At 29.8% G+C, this 20,707-nt stretch overlaps 6 protein-coding genes across 11 annotated transcripts; 4 read left to right on the top strand and 2 right to left on the bottom strand.

The window, feature by feature from the left end:
- The first annotated feature begins 128 nt into the window (after nt 1-128).
- Nucleotides 129-1,123, top strand: Rpl21 (ribosomal protein L21). The gene is made up of 2 exons (XM_076895621.1): nt 129-183; nt 603-1,123. Exon 2 carries the CDS (start codon nt 617-619, stop codon nt 1,094-1,096), a length of 480 nt encoding a protein of 159 aa, XP_076751736.1. The 5' UTR covers nt 129-183; nt 603-616; the 3' UTR covers nt 1,097-1,123.
- Nucleotides 1,124-1,262: 139 nt separating this feature from the next.
- Usp12-46 (Ubiquitin-specific protease 12/46) lies at nt 1,263-4,052 on the bottom strand. 2 transcript variants are annotated; one of them, XM_076895618.1, is made up of 9 exons: nt 3,925-4,051; nt 3,718-3,856; nt 3,215-3,295; nt 2,920-3,136; nt 2,708-2,788; nt 2,326-2,618; nt 2,116-2,253; nt 1,851-1,994; nt 1,263-1,768 (listed from the first exon to the last, which is right to left on the bottom strand). In XM_076895618.1, exons 2-9 carry the CDS (start codon nt 3,718-3,720, stop codon nt 1,661-1,663), a joined length of 1,065 nt encoding a protein of 354 aa, XP_076751733.1. In that variant the 5' UTR covers nt 3,721-3,856; nt 3,925-4,051; the 3' UTR covers nt 1,263-1,660. The 2 variants fall into 2 exon arrangements, with proteins under 2 accessions (XP_076751733.1, XP_076751734.1); XM_076895619.1 differs by lacking the exon at nt 2,708-2,788 and having other exon boundaries at nt 3,925-4,052.
- Nucleotides 4,053-4,857: 805 nt separating this feature from the next.
- LOC143423946 (condensin complex subunit 2) lies at nt 4,858-6,994 on the top strand. The gene has a single exon (XM_076895617.1). The coding sequence runs from the start codon at nt 4,884-4,886 to the stop codon at nt 6,885-6,887; it is 2,004 nt and encodes a 667-aa protein (XP_076751732.1). The 5' UTR covers nt 4,858-4,883; the 3' UTR covers nt 6,888-6,994.
- Nucleotides 6,995-7,305: 311 nt separating this feature from the next.
- On the top strand, nt 7,306-9,335 carry LOC143423591 (cysteine-rich hydrophobic domain-containing protein 2). Of its 3 annotated transcripts, none has more exons than XM_076895029.1 (5): nt 7,306-7,468; nt 7,528-7,716; nt 8,095-8,305; nt 8,382-8,498; nt 8,826-9,335. In XM_076895029.1, exons 2-5 carry the CDS (start codon nt 7,598-7,600, stop codon nt 8,874-8,876), a joined length of 498 nt encoding a protein of 165 aa, XP_076751144.1. In that variant the 5' UTR covers nt 7,306-7,468; nt 7,528-7,597; the 3' UTR covers nt 8,877-9,335. The 3 variants fall into 3 exon arrangements, with proteins under 3 accessions (XP_076751144.1, XP_076751145.1, XP_076751143.1); XM_076895030.1 differs by having other exon boundaries at nt 7,531-7,716; XM_076895028.1 differs by having other exon boundaries at nt 7,307-7,716.
- Nucleotides 9,336-11,834: 2,499 nt separating this feature from the next.
- LOC143423717 (uncharacterized) lies at nt 11,835-14,773 on the top strand. Its single transcript, XM_076895230.1, has 7 exons — nt 11,835-12,246; nt 12,382-12,572; nt 12,704-12,876; nt 13,132-13,348; nt 13,497-13,679; nt 13,751-13,934; nt 14,098-14,773. The coding sequence occupies exons 1-7, from the start codon at nt 12,128-12,130 to the stop codon at nt 14,429-14,431; spliced, it is 1,401 nt and encodes a 466-aa protein (XP_076751345.1). The 5' UTR covers nt 11,835-12,127; the 3' UTR covers nt 14,432-14,773.
- A 1,517-nt stretch (nt 14,774-16,290) lies between these two features.
- L(3)05822 (SH3 domain-containing lethal (3) 05822) lies at nt 16,291-18,827 on the bottom strand. Of its 3 annotated transcripts, none has more exons than XM_076895227.1 (6): nt 18,738-18,827; nt 18,172-18,244; nt 17,899-18,019; nt 17,078-17,827; nt 16,740-17,003; nt 16,291-16,565 (listed from the first exon to the last, which is right to left on the bottom strand). In XM_076895227.1, the coding sequence occupies exons 1-6, from the start codon at nt 18,757-18,759 to the stop codon at nt 16,434-16,436; spliced, it is 1,362 nt and encodes a 453-aa protein (XP_076751342.1). In that variant the 5' UTR covers nt 18,760-18,827; the 3' UTR covers nt 16,291-16,433. The 3 variants fall into 3 exon arrangements, with proteins under 3 accessions (XP_076751342.1, XP_076751343.1, XP_076751344.1); XM_076895228.1 differs by lacking the exon at nt 18,738-18,827 and adding an exon at nt 18,660-18,684; XM_076895229.1 differs by lacking the exon at nt 18,738-18,827 and adding an exon at nt 18,422-18,446.
- Between the last annotated feature and the right edge of the window lie 1,880 nt (nt 18,828-20,707).

Here is a 20,707-nt window from a genome sequence, read left to right on the forward strand (position 1 = left end):
CAACTTTTAACAGCCGAAACATTTATTTAAAAATGATTAAATAAAATTTATTATAGAAGAAAATTTACATAGCTGCATATCGAAATTACATATCGATTATTATCGAGTTTTGTCCAATGACTATGAGATTGCCGTTCTTAGATTCTTTTTTTCAAAGGCGCGAGTGACCTGTGCTTGCATTTTGTACGTGTAACAATAATTTTAAGGAATTTTTAAACATTTATATAACAGTAGCCTTACATTTGTTTTTATTGTATTATACGAGATCATAGAATTTGTATACGATACACCTAACTTTTAATTTTAAGACAAGAAAATCATAATTTCAATTTTTGCGTTGAGACGCACGTGTCAATATGCGTTATTCATGCATACATATATGTATACACATATATTAACAAATTTTTAATAAAAAATTAAGTAAAATATTCAACTCGATTGTAATATTCGATAAAATTTAACATTGTTAACTATAATGTTATATTACTTTATGTTAAAAAGAGTCTAGTCTACTTAACATAACCAATTTCGACTACTACCAATATGTCTGAAAGTCAAATGTGTTTTGGATAAGGAAGTAACTATATATATTTATATTATAGGTTGAGTTGTCAGTATGACGAATTCAAAGGGTTATCGCAGAGGAACGAGGGATTTATTCTCCCGAAAGTTCCGGAAACATGGAACAATTCCGCTGTCTACATATATGAAAGTATACAAAGTAGGTGATATAGTTGATATCAAAGGTAATGGTGCTGTCCAGAAAGGAATGCCTTATAAAGTATACCACGGCAAGACTGGACGTGTATTCAATGTAACACCTCATGCTCTTGGTGTCATCGTCAATAAGAGAGTACGCGGACGAATCATTGCAAAAAGGATTAACGTTCGTATCGAGCATTTGACACACTCTAAATGTAGAGAAGATTTTTTGAAAAGAGTAAAGGAAAACGAAAGACTTAGGAAGGAAGCAAAGGAAAAGAATATTAGAGTTCAGCTAAAAAGGCAACCTGCTGAACCTATGCGCGCACATATTGTGTCAGGACGTGAGAAACCGATTCAACTTGCACCCATCCCTTATGAATTTATTGCTTAAAATTTAAATAAATAAATTTTAAAAAGATCAGAGAGTCGTTCCTGTAAATATATACCATTTATTTTTAAAATAAATTTAAGATATCCTTTTAGCCATTATATTTATAATTGCAAATATTTTTTACTAACATTTACTTACAAGAGAAGCATTACTATTTTTTAATAACAATAATTTTACTTTTAATAATATACTTTCACACATATATAGAATTTGTTAGTATTCCCAACATTTCTAAGTCAGACAAGTTCATCTAAAACTAAAATAAAAAATACTAATATGAACTAGTTTCTGGTAAAGTTTAAAACAAACATATTGTTACATAAATCATGATTTGTTACTACAACTTCATTTCAAAGATTAATGAATCCACAAGACCATAGATCTAATAACTTTTTCTATATTTTACAAACAAAGTATAATTAACTATATTTATACATATTTCATTTTTATAAATAACCTAACACATATCCCTAATTTTATACACTTTGCTTCAATAAAATACGAAATTACCATACATTACCGTGTAGAATTCGTTTAATTTATTCTATATATTTATAATTAATTCTAATTACAATCTATTGATTGGTAGAATAGAATATAACCAGTTTCAGAACTTTTTTGAATGTCTGATGTAAGCCCATAAAAGTCTTCTATTGTAGATGCATCAATTTTCTAAGAAATAAAAATTTTACATGTAGAAAATTTTTATACGAATGTAAATAAGTGTCATAAATATTTTAATTGTAAAACTTACATCAACCATATCATCATCAAAGAGTAACCAAAATCCATGACTTTTCACTATGGAAATATAATGTCCTCGATTAGGCCCACTTCCACAATGTATTACTACGGCAACCAGATCGTACAATCGATCTGGATTTACCGCATCGTCACTCTGTAAATTATTACGTTATCAAATAGCTATATGACTGTATGTAAATTAAGAACTTGAATGTTAAGAAATTCAATAGTAAATGATTTAATATGAAACAGAGAAATAAATATGTAATACTCACGGTATTGAAGAGTCGAAGTTCTAATGGAAAAACTACCCTGTGAGAAACTTTAATGTGACGATTATATTGCTCCACGTATTTAAATCTTTTCAGATGCAATGCTAGTATCATTGGCAACTTTTTAACTCTCATTCGTTTCTATAATAAAGAAACTTATTATTCAGTTGTTTTTCAAGGTGGAATAATTAAAAAAATTTTTATTTTAAGTACTTGAGCCTCTTGATAACTACTGCAGTGATCGCATTTGAATTTGTTATCACTACAAAGTGTCTCAGTATTGGAAAAACATCTGAGGCAGTGCGTGATTGAAGTATTTTGATCTACGTCAACTTGTAAATCAAAGAAATCCTCATCTTTGCTAGATACAGTCTCACAATTAAGGCAACGTGTTTCTGATGTCAGAATTCCTTGAAATATTTCATGAACCCATGTAGGCTCAGGTGGTGAACCAGCATCACCCGCACCGCATTTTCCTCCAGCTGGTTTACTCTGGCTCCTCTCAGCTGAAATGTTGAATACAAAAGTTATTTTTCTAAGAACATGTTGATACATATATGTATGTATGTACATATATTCACAGAAATTTGCATACCTAAAATAATCTCATTTATATGATTTATTAAGAAATTTAGAAATTCATGTGCATCTTGTTGCATATAGTTATCAAATTCCTCTGTAAAAGATTATATACATACATTATATATTTATACTCATATCTATAAATATCAATACACAGAAAATATTTCAAACAGCTGATAATAAGTAATAAAATAAAATTGAAAAATAATACATATTTGTATCAACCTTTTTCTTTTCTCAACCTGGCAATAAACTTTTTTGGAGCTATAGATCCAACTTTCTTTTTTTGAGTCGCAATACTGTAAAACAAGTCTGCTAAACATGTTAACAGTGTCTCCTTGGTTCTCTTATTTCTAGCTTTGTATTCTAGAACTTTTTCTCTAAATGGCCGACAAAAGTATAAAGCTTGTAATACAGAATTGCTATAACACGTATTTCCAAACTGTAATAATATATTTAAGTATAATAAGAATGATAAGTTAATTAAACATATTTATGTATTATTATACTTTATACTTACATTAACTAGTCCAAAATAATGTTCATTAGGAGGAAATTGATCAGAGCCAATATCTCTCTCTAGTTGTGATATATTTGCACCCTATTATAATAATAAAAATAATAATAATAACAATAATAATAATAATATAGATGTATAGATTTTCATAGAAAAAAACACTGTCATATTTTCAACATTTTTCTCACTGAAACTAATAAAATAAATGCTTCTAAGACTTTGTTCTATTGTAAAAGGGATTTTGAAATAGGTAATTAATAACAAGTATACAGAAACAAATATTAAGGATAGTAATCTGATATCTAATGTATACTTTCCTATTTTTTTATAGTTACAAATTGCTTCTTATCTATTACACAGTATCCGTAAAAAGAAAAATGGAACAAGTAGCAATTTAAGAAGGTAGATGCAATTTGTAATATGCATGATAATATTTGTATTTAAATTATAAGGTAATACAACATTGTCGTAAATACTCGTCGATTATGAAATTCATTTGGTCTTACCATTTTATGATGATTTAATAGCTGTTACTGACCACTGACAAGCATACAGCATGGATTTTAACAATAACAAAACCTCCATGGTATTCTGACTTACAGATTTGTTGGTTAAATTAATATAATTGCATAATTGTTTTTAATTCTAACAATAGAAACAAAAACACTGCTTTAGTAACGATAATCTGCACAATTTCCACGCTTGTTATTTACCTTATTTATTAATATGTACTGTGAAAAACATTTCTGTCGATTAAATTATCAGTTTTCCCGAAATGACCAGAAACTACCGTCATACGTACCCAAAAGCATTAAAAACAGTATTAATGTCGATCTTTAAAAAAAATGCGATCTTTATGACAGAAGATGTCTCTAGATGGAAAATAGATTCGTTAATGTACAAATGTTTGTTTCGTGTAATTTATAATTTCTTGAAATAATTATGTTCAAATTTGATGCTTTTACGACCACTTTTCTACAATCAACATCTTTCCCGCGCTACTTTACTTACAATACTTTGACAATAAATATTGAAACAAAAACTGGATACGTTCAACGTGAACCGAAAGATTTTTTATCGTTTTATTTTGTTTTCAATAAATGACAAACATAAAAACGTTTGTGGCTCTTTGGTGCGTTATAAAAAATCCAATTTTGTGTTTTGCACGACCATCATAGCGTCAATTTGAAAAAAAATGGGAAATAACGTAATATTTTTAATTTATTACATGTGAAGTTTGATTGTTACTTCGAATTACTGAAACAAATAAAACTTGTGAGGTGATCATTTCTAAGCAACTTTATTCACACATCTAGAATACATGTAAATGCTTATTTGAGCATGTTACAATTTATTATTTTTCAATACGTAACGTAAAGGAAAAAATTGATCAGCAAGATGCTTCCATTTTCATAACCATCGTGAAATATAACAAATGACATGTAAACATATACATCTTATAAAGTTATTTGTTTTTGTTTTGAATATACCTATTATACACAGTTTCTATTTTAATAAATTTTTTTTAGATCACGTGTTAATTTATAATTGATATAAAAGAATAAATTAGTATAAATATATTTATATTTGTTTCAGAAATATAAATAAAGAAGCTTGACTTAAGTATAAAATTTTAAGTGGCAAGATGACAACACATCAAAATTTACCAAGTATGTTAGCAAATTCCAGTATACGTACACCACCAGTAACTTCATCGCCGTTGAGGCGTAAGTCTGTGATTCCACAGAATAGAATTGCATCCGCTTTATTAGAGAATGATGACGAAGCAGAACGTTTGGCCCTTCGCCATGAAATTACTAGTACACCAGCAAATTCTAAAACTTCAAATAATAGAAGACGTTCCTCCTTAGGAATTGGTCTTTTAATGCACATGCCAGTTTCTCAAATGAATGAGCGTATATCGCAATGTGTAAAACTCAGTACGGAAAACAAAATTAATACTAAAAATGCATTCAGTTTACAAATGATTGATTTCATGGTATATATGGTGAAGAAAAAAGATGCTAATATGACTGATTTACAAGTGGCTAGTACATCTTTAGATGTAAGCACTAAAATTTATGGATTCCGTGTTGATGGTATACATATGGATATACTCAAAATGATTAGTGGACAGGATAAACAACAGAAAGGTATCAAAGACCTAGAGAGTGTGGAAGAGATGGATTATCAGATAGAGACAAAAGATAATAAAAGCATTTCAAGGAAAGAAAAGAGAAAAAATAAAAATAAACAATGTATATTTACCACTGCGGAAGCTTTAAAAATGACAGTTGCAAATGAAAAACCATCTTTAATGACTATGGAAGCAGATTTACAAACCACAGACATGTTGTATCAAGCAATATTGCCAAACCATGCAAATTCAAAATTTTATCTGCATCCTTATAACGACATTTTGGTAGACAGTGTAAATAACAAAGGTACACAAAATAGAGATACAGTATACAATATTCCAAGAGTCGAAGATTTTTCTGAGGGGGAAATTTGTCCACCTTTATTCTTTTTTGATTTCCATAGTTGGAATGCAGATGATGAAGAATCAAATGAAACTCAATCAGAACAAAATAATGAATCTAACTTCCAATTTGATCCTGATGTAAGTTTATCACATAAGGATGAACATATATTTACTACAATGAATCAGATTACTACTGAAGAAACACAAGAAGAAAATGTAGATAAGTGCGCTGCAATACCTAATCAAGGAGAAAATATTGTAAATTTCTGTGAAATTTTAAGTAGTACAGTACCACAAGTAGTTTCAGAATATTCATTTGTCCAACAAAATTTACATATAGATGGGACTGGCCCATCCCACTGGAACTGCAGTAGTTTAAAAAAATCTTCATTTGATAATAATACAGAGAATAAAAAATGTTGTAATGCAGAAAGGAAAAAGAGAAAGGAAATAGAATTGCGGTATGATAATGATGCAACAAGAAATGTGGATAAATTTTTACAAAGTGAAAAAGTTAAAATTCATACCAGAACAGTTAGGACAGAATGGAATGAAGAACTATTAATATTACCTCCCAATATGCGTTATGATATTACACAAGCTAATAAATTATATTCCCATAGAATAACTCTTAAACAACCACAAATGAACCGTAATACAAGTTCTACTTCTTGTCTATCGGACAACATGCAAAATTACAGTCATGCAAATGAAAGTGATACATCAAACCATAGCTTTAATGCAATGAATGAAGAATATCAAAAAAATGATAATAATATTGCAAATGATTGTGTTACCAGATTTGATACGTTAGGGTCACAAATGCCTTTTACTGGGACCAACCTAGTTAGTGTACCAAAACTTACAAATAAATTAGTTATTGAATATTCTGTACGTGCAAAGAAAATAGATATGAAACAATTAAAACAATCTATTTGGAAGTGTATAACAAGTAAACAAAGTAATTTAAATGAAGCAACATTAGAAAAATCAATACACCAAAGTGACAAAGTGGATGATTGTAAATGCTTTAGTAATGTTTACAGACAACTGCCAAGTATGTTAACTAGAATTAATATCGAAGCTTTAAGCTTTCCAATATCTTTTATATCTCTGCTGCACTTAGCAAACGAGAAAACATTAAAAGTGAGTCCTTCCCTCGATATGGCAGATCTTATCATAGAACAAGCCTAAATATATACATGTACAAACTATTTTATATACGGTTAATAGTTAAGAGGAAAATATTTTGTTTTATTATATGCGAAAAATACTGGCTATATTTTATACTTAATATAATGTCGCTGTAATACATAATAAATCTTTATTAATAAGTTCATTTAATTACAGTTGACTTCTTTTAGTTAGTCACAAAGATTTCTATTTAATTATCTGTATCTTGAGAATGAGGTATATTAAAAATAGCAATGGGAAGTTAAAATCAACAACACGCAAAATTTGCTTAGTGTAATCAGAAAAAAAAGACTACAATTAAGAAGGAAATATGTAGGAAAGAATGAATTCTTTTACAAAATCGTGCCTATACCAATTTTATCAACGCTGGTGAAAAATACTTGGCAGTGTTATCTTCATCTTTATAGATCTATAACGTTGGTAAACCTGAAATCGTAGTGAATGAAAAATTGATGAGCTGTGAGGAGCATCTGCAGTGCGCGTCGTGTGTTGTGTTGTGGATAGAGTTGCGAATTAGTTAATTTCAACTGAATTGGCCTATTATTTGTAACTACAAAGATGTATACCCATAATACTTAAAGGTAACATGCATACATTGCGATTCAGTATTAAATATAAATGAAAAGGGACTATATTTCAGTAGAATAAACGTTCCGTTGCGACGATATAGCTGTGTTGTTCGTAGAGCGGGAACCGTTAAATATCGTACAATGGCAGATTTCGACGCGATTTACGAAGAAGAGGAAGAAAATGAACAACATTTGGAAGAACATTACGTGACAATGGTGCCGGATCCTATAGTTATTCACGGGGCGGGTAATATGACCGTGTAAGCAGAATTCTGTTATTTTACACTTTTTTGCGCATACAGCTCCAACGCGACTCGCTTCCAGAACAAAGAAACGAAAGCTATTCATTATTTTTGTAGCGAACGCTTTTATCGTTAACAACTTTGCTCTTTTCTTTTTTTCAATAAATGTACATATATTACAAGCCATGCTATTAATTCAAATTTGAACGATTATACTTATTTTACTTTTTCATAATTTTATTTTACACCACAGGAAAAAAGTATGCGAAACAAAATTCTTCACACATGTGACGCTTAGATACGCAATATATGATTAGATTTATATTATCTGTAGATAAAGAAATATGTTATTTGTATAAATTATATTAAAACATACTGTGTAATCATTTATTTTAGGTTTGGACTTAGTAATCGCTTCGAGTCGGAATTTCCAAATGGCTTGGTGTCACGTGTCGCTCCAGAAGAATTTAAAGCAACTGTTATGAGAATAAACAGTGTGCTGAAGAAAACATTACCGGTTAATGTTAAATGGTTATTCTGTGGTTGCGTTTGCTGCTGCTGTACATTAGGATGTTCTCTTTGGCCTGTTATTTGTTTGAGTAAAAGGGTAAATACTTTGATTTTCTAGAAATGTATGAACAACAGAACCGGTAATGCAAATAATTATGGTTTTACATCTTCAGACACAACATTCATTAAATAAATTATTAGAATGGGAAAATAGTAGGCTGTATCACAAGCTTGGATTACATTGGAGGCTGGCAAAACAAAGATGTGATACTTCGTCCATGATGGAATATGTAAGTAAAGAAAAGCATACAACTTTTCTCATTTATTCTTGTATTATGTAATTCATCTTAAAGATAAATTCTTTCTAAATATTTAGTATACATTTATATTATAATTATTATTATGAATTTTATCAGATGAAAATTATTTTTTGTTCTTTCTTATCTGCTTTTTGAAGAACAATCTGTCCATCTATCTGATTATGTAAATAGTTGAACCGTATTAGTACGAATAATCTTCTACTTTCAGTTACATCATCGACTAGTATTCATTCTTTAGTATTGACCTGTGTTTGTGTGTAAGCGTGCACTTATTTCTTTTTACCTTTCATATTTCAGGTTCTTTTAATTGAATTTATTCCAAAAATACCCATATATAAACCTGATTAAAGAAAAGATCTGGACATTCTTATATGACCCATGCACATAAATTGGTGCAAACTGTAAAGTGTGTAAAGCCAGCAGTCTGTGGCTTAATTTTGACATAAAAAAAAATGTAAAGTGTTACCAGAGATGGCACTTATGGAATGATTATTTTTGTAAATACTACACTTAGGATTGCACAGTACAATAATGAGATACAAATGCGAAACAATTACAATATATTAGTTTTATCATCTAAAATATGTTTGAGCAGATATGAAATATCAACAGTATATCTATTTGCCACCTATAAAAGCAAATTTATCTTTTTCTTTAATTTTAGATTATTTAACAAAAAGAGAAACATTAGGTAAAATATGCATCAGTTTGCACAGAAAAGATCACGAAATGGGATTATACATGAATTAAAAAGATACTGCTTGATATCTAGTTTACTAGTCATTAAAACATAATTATTGTCAACAATTTTTGTTCCCTTGTTAATAATTTTTCAAAACCTATATTTCAATTAGATATTAAGCTTTCAGGTAAGAAATTAATCTGATACAGTACAACGAATGCGTTATGAAGAATTTGAGATTCAAAGGGGGAAATAATTATCAAGGACTTCTTACATGACTGCGAAATGCAAAAAATCTTAAAATACCTATTTGTACATATTTATGTATACAATATAAAAACGTATTTTGTTCATAGGTTGATTTCTTACCAAGGTGATATTAAAAAATATGATACATATAAACATGTTTTATTTTGTGACATGAATTTAACATAATTTAAGGTATAAAGCACATAGCTGGTATTGAGAGATAACACTATTTTCAATTCAGATACAAATCATTTTAAATAATGTTTCACATAGAGTATGGGATGAATTATTTTACAATGAGAAAAAAAGGAAAAAAGTACAATCATTGTACAGTATTTAGAATCAAGTAAAATATTATTTTTATCAATACACTTGTATTACAGTGTTTGATGGATTTTTAATAATTTTTTTATTCTATATGTAATATCTTGTACAACATTATATGGTTCTGCACAGACATTTCTCTAAAAAAGAATCAGAAACAATGTTTTTGTATATAAATATGGATACTATTATCATTATATGAGAATTAAATCAAGGCTCATTGAAATTAGCTATGACACTTTAAAAAGTATTAAAAATGTTTTTCTTTCTATTCAGTGGCTGTGATTGAGAATATAAGACTAGTTTTCAATTCAAATGTATATACTATACGTGTCTCGAAGATTACATATATCCCCGAGCTTCTAGTATAATGATAAACATCAATAAACATCTTTATGTCTTTCTAAGGCCTGTACTTAATTTCCAAAATGATCAAATATGATTTTTTTGTACTATAACTAATTTAATATCTGTATAGTAATTCATGTAAATACAAGTTTTGAAACATTATTTTTGTTTTTTTTTTAGTAAATGTAATTATTCTTCCTTGAAATATTGATATGTTTGAAAGCATATAATTATCACCAAAAATTAAAATGACCAGCAATATTATCTCTATTACATTCTATATACCGTGTAAAATCCTAATGCCTCATCTGAGATGTACTGTGCAATGGAACCATGGACATGAAAAAGAAATATTTTAACTTTTGCGTTCATTTGTATTTGCGGGATATAATTATAAATGTAAAACTGTGCAGAATTGATAATTGTAAAGGTCATAATATGCTTTTATGCTGTGTAACAGTAATTTACATACTCATAATCGTAAACGTACATCCGTTCTATTTGTTTGTTTTCATTTGTTCTTAATTGATTTGTACAGAGCAAGTCCTTTTCTAATGTTATACTATATAGAGAAAGGATAAAGGTAGCGAAGCAAATTGTTTATTGCTCGAAAGATGTGGGTTTGTTTCCTAATTAATTATTATAATTGTATTTTGATAAGTTCGTAGAAATTAAGAACTGCATTTCATATTTCGTTCATATACATTAACGGAATGCATAATCAATATCTCGGATTGTACTTTTTTTGTAGATAAATGATGGATTGCACATTTTGCGAGTGTGATTGTATATATTAAGAGAGAAACTTATATTTAAAAAAGTAAAACACCACCCCACGTACACAATGAATTAATAGTTGTAATAAATTTAAATATTTTCAAAGTAACGAAATTATTAAATTGTTTCGAACTGCGTATTGAATCTGACGAATTTACTAGTATTTGGGCAAGATAAGCATTGTTATTAAGAAGAAATGAAATTTTTCCCTTGGAAATAGATGAATTTATTTATATATTGGAATTATAACAGAAAGGAATGTTGTAATAAAGGATGGTATGAAATGTTAAGTCAACTTATGCATTAGACTTGGACAGATGCAAAATTTACAAAATTTTGAAATAAAAAAGGGGATATATTTTTGATAGTCAGGAAAGTAATGACAAATAATAATCTCCTTAGAAATGTAATATTATTTTTGTTGTATTTACATTATATAATGATACGTTAATTGTGTTTCGTGAGAATGTAATAAAGAAATTTCTAGAAAATTATTTAAAAACTATAATTTTACTTAACTTATCCCGACGGAATAAATCTTTAAGGATAGCGTGAAATATGTTAATGATAGGACTGAATATTATGATCTATTATTTAATACATGAAAGAAAGAGGAATAGCATTAAATACTTTTGTAAAAATAAATGATTAGGCTATCATTATTTCGATACGTGCCTTTCACTCGTGGATTTGTGTGAATTACATATGTACATACAACGGTGATTAAAATATATTAAAAACTACATTTCTATCGAGTGATAATAATTTCTGTCCAAAGCATGTATATTTAAAAATTTGTATTATGTTATACAAATTAAATTCGCGTTCTACGCGAAAAAGAAAATATATACATATATACATATTATAGAAAGTTTCATCATGGAACATGCAGATCTGCATTTAAGTGTACACGAAATGCAGGTCTGCTTCTAGCCGTGTACAAGTTATAAGCTGTTATCTGCATTGAAATGATATTTGCTAAGAATAATTCTATGTTATGATAATTGACAACAGGTGCCTTCGCAGCTCTTAATGAGAAGTAAGACATCATTATTAGTCATGGTAGTGAAAAGGTGTTTGACAGAAGGAGGTATATAAACTACAAGTAAAAATATATATTACTTTCAATATCTACATCTACCTTTAAAATTATAAAAATACGTATTTCCGAAATATTAATGCGCAAAAATTTCCGCTAATTTTTTCGTAAAACAAACTTATGTGTAAATGTGTACAAATGGTTTCATTCAGAAGCATAAATCTGCAACTCATATTAATATTAAACGTGCTACTGCAATGGATACAATCTACAGAAGCTTCGGTAAAAAATGAAATCAGGTGAGATAGAATATTACGATGATTAAAATTAGTTACAAATGAACGTAATTAGTAGAAAACCGTGTACATCTTATTCATACATATTTTTATGCTGTTTCATATACTTTTATTTATTTGTTTATATGTATTACACAGTATTTACGTTAGAGGAAACTTATCATGCCCACTACCGTTAACAACTTTGGATTTTATTTACAATTTTACACAACCCAATTTAGAAGTTATATGGCCTTGCGAGGCTCGTTTTTACTGGTTAACATTACAACCATTTGTTAAATTCGTACGCTTTTTACTTAGCTACATAACGCTATTCATTATAGTAATGGGTAAGCAAAGAAAGAAACTAAATATCCTTATTAATTGTATTAATTAAATTCTTTCCTTTTTTGCTTAATATAATACAAACTTCATACGATTATATTATGATATTGTAGTGAATAATCAATTATTTACATAGGTGTACTGTTAAATACTATTTCGTTTGTCATGTTAAGCACACCTATACTGTGCGAATCGAATTTATCGATTTATTTAAAAGCACTTGCATTATCTGACAATGGAGCATTGGTATTTAATTATGCTGTGGGTATTGCAAAATCTCACTTTATGGTTGTTAATAATCTATTCATGGTAAGCGTATTAATTTTTTTTTTACTGTGCATGGTGCATACCATAACGATGCATGCGATGATCATTCGTGCCCGACACGACGTTTGTTTCCAATGAAAAATTAATTAAATAGCCTGAAGAAACTTTCAAGCTTCAGAAAAAGCATCGAAAATGCCTGGACACTAATGATCCTTGTATGTACATCAAGGATGAAATTTTAACTACATAATTTCATTATTATCTGTAATTAAAAACTTAAGTTTATCGTTTTCGTAGAATAGTAGGTTTCTATGCACCTTGAATTCTATTACTATGGAATTCTTTCAATTTACATCTACTTGGCTGGTTGTAGTTCTTACGTGGACGCGACTTTTTGCTATTATCTTCCCTTTCGGAATATATGGTCGTTATAACAATTGTTCCGAAATGATAACTATTACTGTATTGATATGTATCAGTTTTATAATATCATTGACAAAGTTACATTCAGGAGGTAATTACTTAAATATACTTAATATCCTATTTCATTTATTAGTGTCATAATTTTTTATATATTCGTTAAAAACCGTATTATATAATAATGATTTTTAAATGTCAAAATATTTTGTTATTCAGCACACGTAATTTTGGCCAATTTACAGGCTACGAAACGGACAGTGTTTTCGAATTCATACCATGTCAACAGAAGATAAAACCGTGGGGTAGTGCTATGTACTTTTATATCGCATTATCTACGTGGTTACCATTACTTTTTATATTTATCGGGAATATTTTGTTGATCGTGCATATGAGAAAAACCGAAAAGATTCGTTGCCGATTAACTCGTAAGTGAATTCTTTAAATGGAACATTATAATTAACGAGTTATGAATATATTCAATGATATTATTCCTTAGAAAATTTCAGACATAAAACAAATAGAACGCATCATACTTCCAGAACATTATTCGTAGTCTCGACTGTTTATTTAGTGCTATTATTACCCCTTGGTATAGTGGAAACTTTGGAACTCTATTGGGATGTTATTTTGATTAAATTTCCTGCTGCTGAACCAAAGAAAAAAGCAGAATATATACATTGGTATGAATTAACACAGCGAATATATGTGTATATGTACACAATAGCTTACAAAAGTATTCGAATGCTATTTAAAATTGTATGAGCGTCCGAACACTTTTACACGTAAGTTACTGTACGTAGTGAAATAAACATATTTGCTTTATTACGGTTAATTATTTTCCAGGTTGAAAGAAAAAATGTTATTGAAATGGTGCCGCGGCTTATGCTTTCACGTATACCATTGGAATTTTGCGATGAATTTTTTTCTGTATTGTCTAACAGGTGAAAAATTTAGGAACGCTGTGATACAGACATTAAAACGATTTAAAACTGATATGTTCTCGATCTTCTCTAAACATGTTAACAAATGTATATCGTGTTCAAAGTATCCTACATATTTGAAATCCATGCAGTCTACAAATGTATTACTGATAAGAGCTATCGCACTTAACGAACATTCTGTTTCTGGCAGTGTTTCCGTGCAAAACAATAGAAGCACTGTTGAAAATACAACGTAATCGATACGAAATGAAATATATATAACAGAATTTACAAAGACTGTTAGCATTAAATATCCCGAAATCAGTTTTGTGTCTCGACGTGTTTTTATTCTATAGATTATTGTGTATCACACGCAAAATTTTATTACCTTCCATATTTCGACTTGGTCACGTTATTTTAAATTATTTCTCTCATACATTCTCATGATATACAAAAGTTGAAATTGTTTAGACATATTTGTAGGATTTTCAGCATTAATATTATTCATATATTGTATTAGATAATATATTTTATACACTTGACAAAAATGACTATCAATGAGGTCGGACGTTACATCGCATGTGCTCTAAAACAATTCTAGAAACCATTGTTAGTTTTCCTTAAGTTAATTTATATCAATCAAATATCTGGTCCCCATCATAAATTATGGAATCGATTAAATTATTCCTTACTAATACTTTGACTGAAATCTCTATCGACATTTCTGTTAATTTTATAATAATTTAGTACATTCTATAAATTGGAAAGCGCTTATTTTTATAGATACATAGGCATCTTTAGAATAGATAATACATAATTCTTTCTAATTTTTAAGATATGCGCAAATTAGATGCGAAGAATCAAATGGAAAGACAATGAAAGACTTAATCAGATTCATATTTTTCGGAAAAAAAAGCACTATCAGAGAAATCTATCCAAAGTGGTCTCTCATAGGTTTTCCTTCAATTCTTTATATTTAAATATGCTTCACATTATAATAAACATGTAATTAAGTATTTACATTCAAATGTGTGCATTTTAAATACGACAAATTCAATATATAATATATATAAATTATACCATTACTTTCGTATTGGTAACTTAAGTCGAAATATTACAAAATACAATTTGATATATAATTAATGTAAATGACACTAGAAATAAAATATGATATACATGTTGCATGCATTAGCTACACGATTTTTGTTTTTTGTTACAGTTACTTGTCAAATGAAACAACTATATAAATTATTACTTTCTCCATATACATTTAAAAGTATAACATTAAATGTATTGGAAAAATCAAAACGTTACATGCTTAATTATAATTCAATATTAACTCTAGTAAGTTTGAAAAATTATATGTACACATGAAAAAATATAAATATTCGTTTTACATGTTATTTATATACCAATTTATTGTATTTTAATAATTATTATAAGTTAACAAAGCGATACGTTGCTCAAAAATGAGATAATAAAAATATTACTGATTTTCTTCAAATAAAAATTAATTGAAAGAAAATTTTAATCACGAAAGCTTCGAAATATTATTTAACAAAGTATGATACTTAAGTATCTCAGTTTTGCTTATACGTATAACTAGATTGGTATTTCTGTTACTCACAGATAATTATTATAAAGTTTTGTATTATACATTATACGTTTATATCTTTCAGGCACATATAAGTGCATTTTATAGCATAAGAAACTATATTACATAAATATCGAATAATTCTAATGTTGAACAATTAACTATTTTTAAAATGTTAAAAAACATTTCATTTAGATCATTCTTATCCAGAAGGAAAATTAACAACATATTTTAATTTTTAGTGGAATACATCTTCATAAATTCTTACGACAAAAAATTGGAAAAGGCTGACTGTCTTGTTGAGAAATTGAAATGTACAATTACTTAATTCTTTTAGTCTTAAAAAGTTTCAAAATGTACATTTTTTACTTCCAAAAAATTGATTTAAAAACTGTTAAAAATATATATTTTCATTACAATTCCCAAGGCAATATATAGTTGTATATAATTCAGTCTTTTCGTAAATAGTAATTTTCATGAAACAAACATTTAGTTGTTTAACGCAAAACTATAAAAACATGATTTCAATAATAAATCCTAAATTTTGTATTATTTGCCATAAAATATCGTTACAAAAATACTAGACAGGAAGAGTACCAATGAATTTACAATAGAGAAAATTCTGACATATTATCCCCCTTGTAATATAGCACAATGTATGCAAATTAATGCGACAATTGAAAGTTATATGGAACTCTATTTACGTAATTTACTGGAAACTGTCCTTTTCGTCCTCCACACTCGCCATATAACCAATCTTGAGATATTCTTGATAGAACTGTAATTGTTTCTCCTTCCTACATATATAGTACATACATAGTACATATTAAAAAAAAAATAAAACAGGACTATTATCAAAGAAGAGGATATGTCGTCCTATGTATGCCAAGATCATGAATATAAGTGATTTGAGAAAATCCCTTTTATTCATGGTATTGATACATAGAGGATGATAAGAGGCAGTAACTTACATCAAATGTTAGATCTTCTGTTGTTTCGCCTTTGAAAGGATAAATAGCAGTAACCACATTGTCTGGAATCTCAGGCAATGGTACTTTTATATCAATGAAGTTAACAGGAAATATCCCTTGCTCATTTCCTATTCTACCCTCCATCCAATCGTTATTAACTTTTCTGATTAAATATATTACATCGTTTTCTTTAAAAGATAAATCGCCTGGATGTGTTAATGGAAAATCATACAGAGCGATGCCATAAGGCTCTTTCCTACCAATCTAAAAATAAAAAACGAGAATGTGGTAACTATTTTAATAAAACGATAACTATTGATTGACTTTTAATAACTTACTGGAAGATCGTTATTTATTTCTGTTAAATATTCCACAGGTGGTGTAGGTGGTGGTATTGTGGGCATTGGCGGTGAAGGATCATCTGGCCATGAATTAGTTGAATCTAATATCATCGACTTGGCGAAAGGCACTCTTTTATTTATAGGGATCAAGTCGTTTTCTGTACAATTAAATTTTTGTTCTGTATTCTTTTGTAAAATCTTCGGCGCCGGTGGTTTCGGCGGTTTTGCACGGATGATAGTCGGCATTGATTGAGCACTTTTTAAAGACGCCTGGTAAGAAGGCACTTGATTGTTAGCATGATTGTTCGTATTAAAAGCAAAAAACCGTGCATCACCTACGTGATTTACAAATTGCAATGTATTATTAGTTACGTCTAATGGCCCGAATGGATCTGCCACTGAATTAAGTTGCCAGGAATCCGTTTGTGGTACTTTCTTAGTGCACATTCCAAAAAAATCAAAATCATCTTCGAAAGCACTTTCTGTTTGAGACGTGCTTCCACTGCTTGTGAACACAGATGGATTTGAATTACCATCGCTGCCAAAACTGTCGATACTAACACCATCGCTACTTGACCGAGTTGTGAATGTTGGTGATCCAGGTGGACTGAAGTCTATCAGACAAACTGACCCATTTGTATTCTCTGGTTGTACCGTAGTGTGTAATTGACTATTTAATTGTGTTAAATTTGAATGTGTGCTTTTTTTCCGTCCAAAAAGATTGGTCAAAAGATCCCCTGGTCTTGCCTATTTAGATTTCGCATAAGAAATATTAAATACCATTCGCGAATCTCAAAATCTCATTGATTTCTACATACCGGTCTTTTCAGTTTGTCCTTTTGCAAATAATTTTGATTAAATTTTGGCGGTGGCGGTCGAGGTGGTGGCTTCTTCTTTTGAGTAGCTTGTTGCGTTAATGTAGATCCAAAAATATCATTTCTACGAACATTGGAGGACGTTAATTAAATTTTTAAATATCACGAATGCTATTTTAAATTCTATATAAAATTTAAATACGCAATAATAAAATATATATAAAACAATTGACAGAGGATAAAAAAGATCTAGCTAAAAGCAATTAGTGATCTTACGTGCTATTCCAAAGAACGTTTCTCGTCGAACTGACAGGTGGACGAGGCGCAGAACGTGTAGGAATTCGCATCTCTGAAAGCAAACCGTGAAATAATGAGATACCTCGGATGGAATTTTCGTAGCGATATATTATCGTGCCGCGCAATGCACAAGTAGGCACTAATTGCACCGATTCTTTCCAATACAGTCGTGCGTATAAGCGTAGACGTCTGAATACAAACGCAAAAAGAAATCAATGAAAAACAATACCCGTATTCGCAGTACTGAACCTCTCTCCACAGCACGGTTATACGCCCATTACTGAGTGTCAGATACTTTTTGACGCAATACCAATTTAAAAGGCGTCACGATAACGATTAAAAAGATAATAAACAGTGATACATATTAGATTTGACGTAGGAATGAAAAATGTGTCGCAGCAATTTCATTTAATCGCAATGCTAAACACGTGGACAACAGATTAATATTAATATCTTCGTATGTACACCTCTCTCCATCAAACGGATCGGTTAATTATCCTCGAACGGCAATTAACACTATTGACAGGTTTTCGCATACTACTCACCTGTCCTTACGTTTGCGGCCATTTTTCATTCGGTACAATTGCAACTTATAATCTATATTACTTCGTCGTTTAATGCGTTTAAGATAAATATGTATACACATATATATTAAATGACAATCAGTTTGTAGCACAACGGACGAGTAGTTTTATATTAGCGAAAATCGTGGTCGCAGATCGAGCGTCGAGGAAAAAAATGTCGATCGTTTCATAACATTTGGTTTTATTAGTATTGAATGATTTCATTTGTCCAGGAAAAGCAGTTATTGCATCAGTGACGTTTAATGTTTGCATTTTGCAAATGCATGGCCATTTCTTTCTAAATCATATCGTTCGAGTCTGTTCATCGATTACACGCTGGTGCTTTTCAGAGTGCACGCTCGCGTGTATAATAATTTTAAACCGAGTACAATTAATAATCCATAATGCATTAAGTGCATATTTATGAAGTTACAACAAATCGATTTTTATCATTCATTCCCCTAAATTTTTAATGAATCTAGGCACATTATGTTCGCTATGGTGGCAAAATTGCAATCTTATCTCTTAACCTCTGCGTGACAATATTTTTATACACTTTTTCTTCGTCAGTTTAGTCATCTACGATGCAATACGTGTAATGAAACAAATTTTACATTCTTTTCGTCTATATAATGCAGATACGTATTATTATATCACTCACATATATGTACAAAGTAGTCCATTCAAGATGCAACCATACGCGTGAGAGGTGCGAAATGAAATGGCTACGAGTGTTAGAAATATTTAGGAAATTTTCAAGCAGGACAGGAAGTAAATTTCCTTCTTTTATTTTCTCATATCATATATTTTAGTAGCCTCAATTTCTGTCACGTTCGTGTATGCTTTAAAATAAATATTATTGCAATCAAAATATTGCGAAATTAAAAAAAAACTTTTTATTACATGTGGCGCCATCTCTGTGAAAAGTGCTCAAACTGGTCGCACAGCATTATCGACAGCGAAGTGAACTACTCAAGAACTACTAGCGCCATCTCTGTGGAAAGTACTGAAACTAATTACCGACTAGTTTCAGCGTTCCTCCAACAGATGGCGCTAGTTTCGCAGTAGTTCACTTCGCTGTCGATAACGATGTGCGACCAGTTTGAGCACTTTTCACAGAGATGGCGCCACGGGTTCTCGAGTAGGGTAGGTAACATCTGTCTCACTCTTTCTTATAGCTTTCTTATATATCTTTCTCTCTCTTACCTCTGAAATATCAGAGTCGCGGGGCATTTAAGTGTCCGACTTCTATTTTCTGCAGTTTGCACTTGTGATTTTAAAATTTTGTAGACTTCTACTTGGATTTCCGTTGTTGGACATATTATTCTATTTGATAATTTATGTTAGAGGCAACGTTTGAAATGAAATGTACGCAATTCAACCACGATTTATCATAAACGCCACTTTATTTGCCTATGTACATAACTCTTATTAATGTACCTAATGAATATTTATTAGGATTTAGTAGGACTTAATGGACTGAACTTATATACATGTTTTAGCGCTGGTGGAACGCTCTCACCATTGTACCCTGACTGAAACGATACGAGGAATCGTGCACTGTAATCGAACGTACGGTACAACAGTGCACGGAGCGAATTGCATTACAAAATATAAAGGAAAAATGTCTCTTACACACTTGTCCAACGCATACATCCGGTAATTCTAGACTTAACTTTATTTTCGTGGGAATTATAAAATAATTTGTATAGGTATCAGATAACAACGTTTGGTACTTTCTTCGAACCAAACCATTAGCGATGATCAGGGGTTTAATCGTTAAACTTCTCCTGTGTAACTTTACTGAGAATGGTTTTTACGAGGGAAACGAAACAGAAGAAAAGAAGAGAATTTTTCAATCTTTTAAAATTAAAATTAAATGTGATGCTTGTTTACGCGTAGATAGCTTCTAAATCTATTCAGAATTTATGTACACTGTGCAAAAACTTTCA

This window comes from Xylocopa sonorina, chromosome 5 (genome assembly GCF_050948175.1).
Source record: "Xylocopa sonorina isolate GNS202 chromosome 5, iyXylSono1_principal, whole genome shotgun sequence".
In the NCBI taxonomy this organism is placed as follows: Eukaryota; Metazoa; Arthropoda; class Insecta; order Hymenoptera; family Apidae; genus Xylocopa; species Xylocopa sonorina.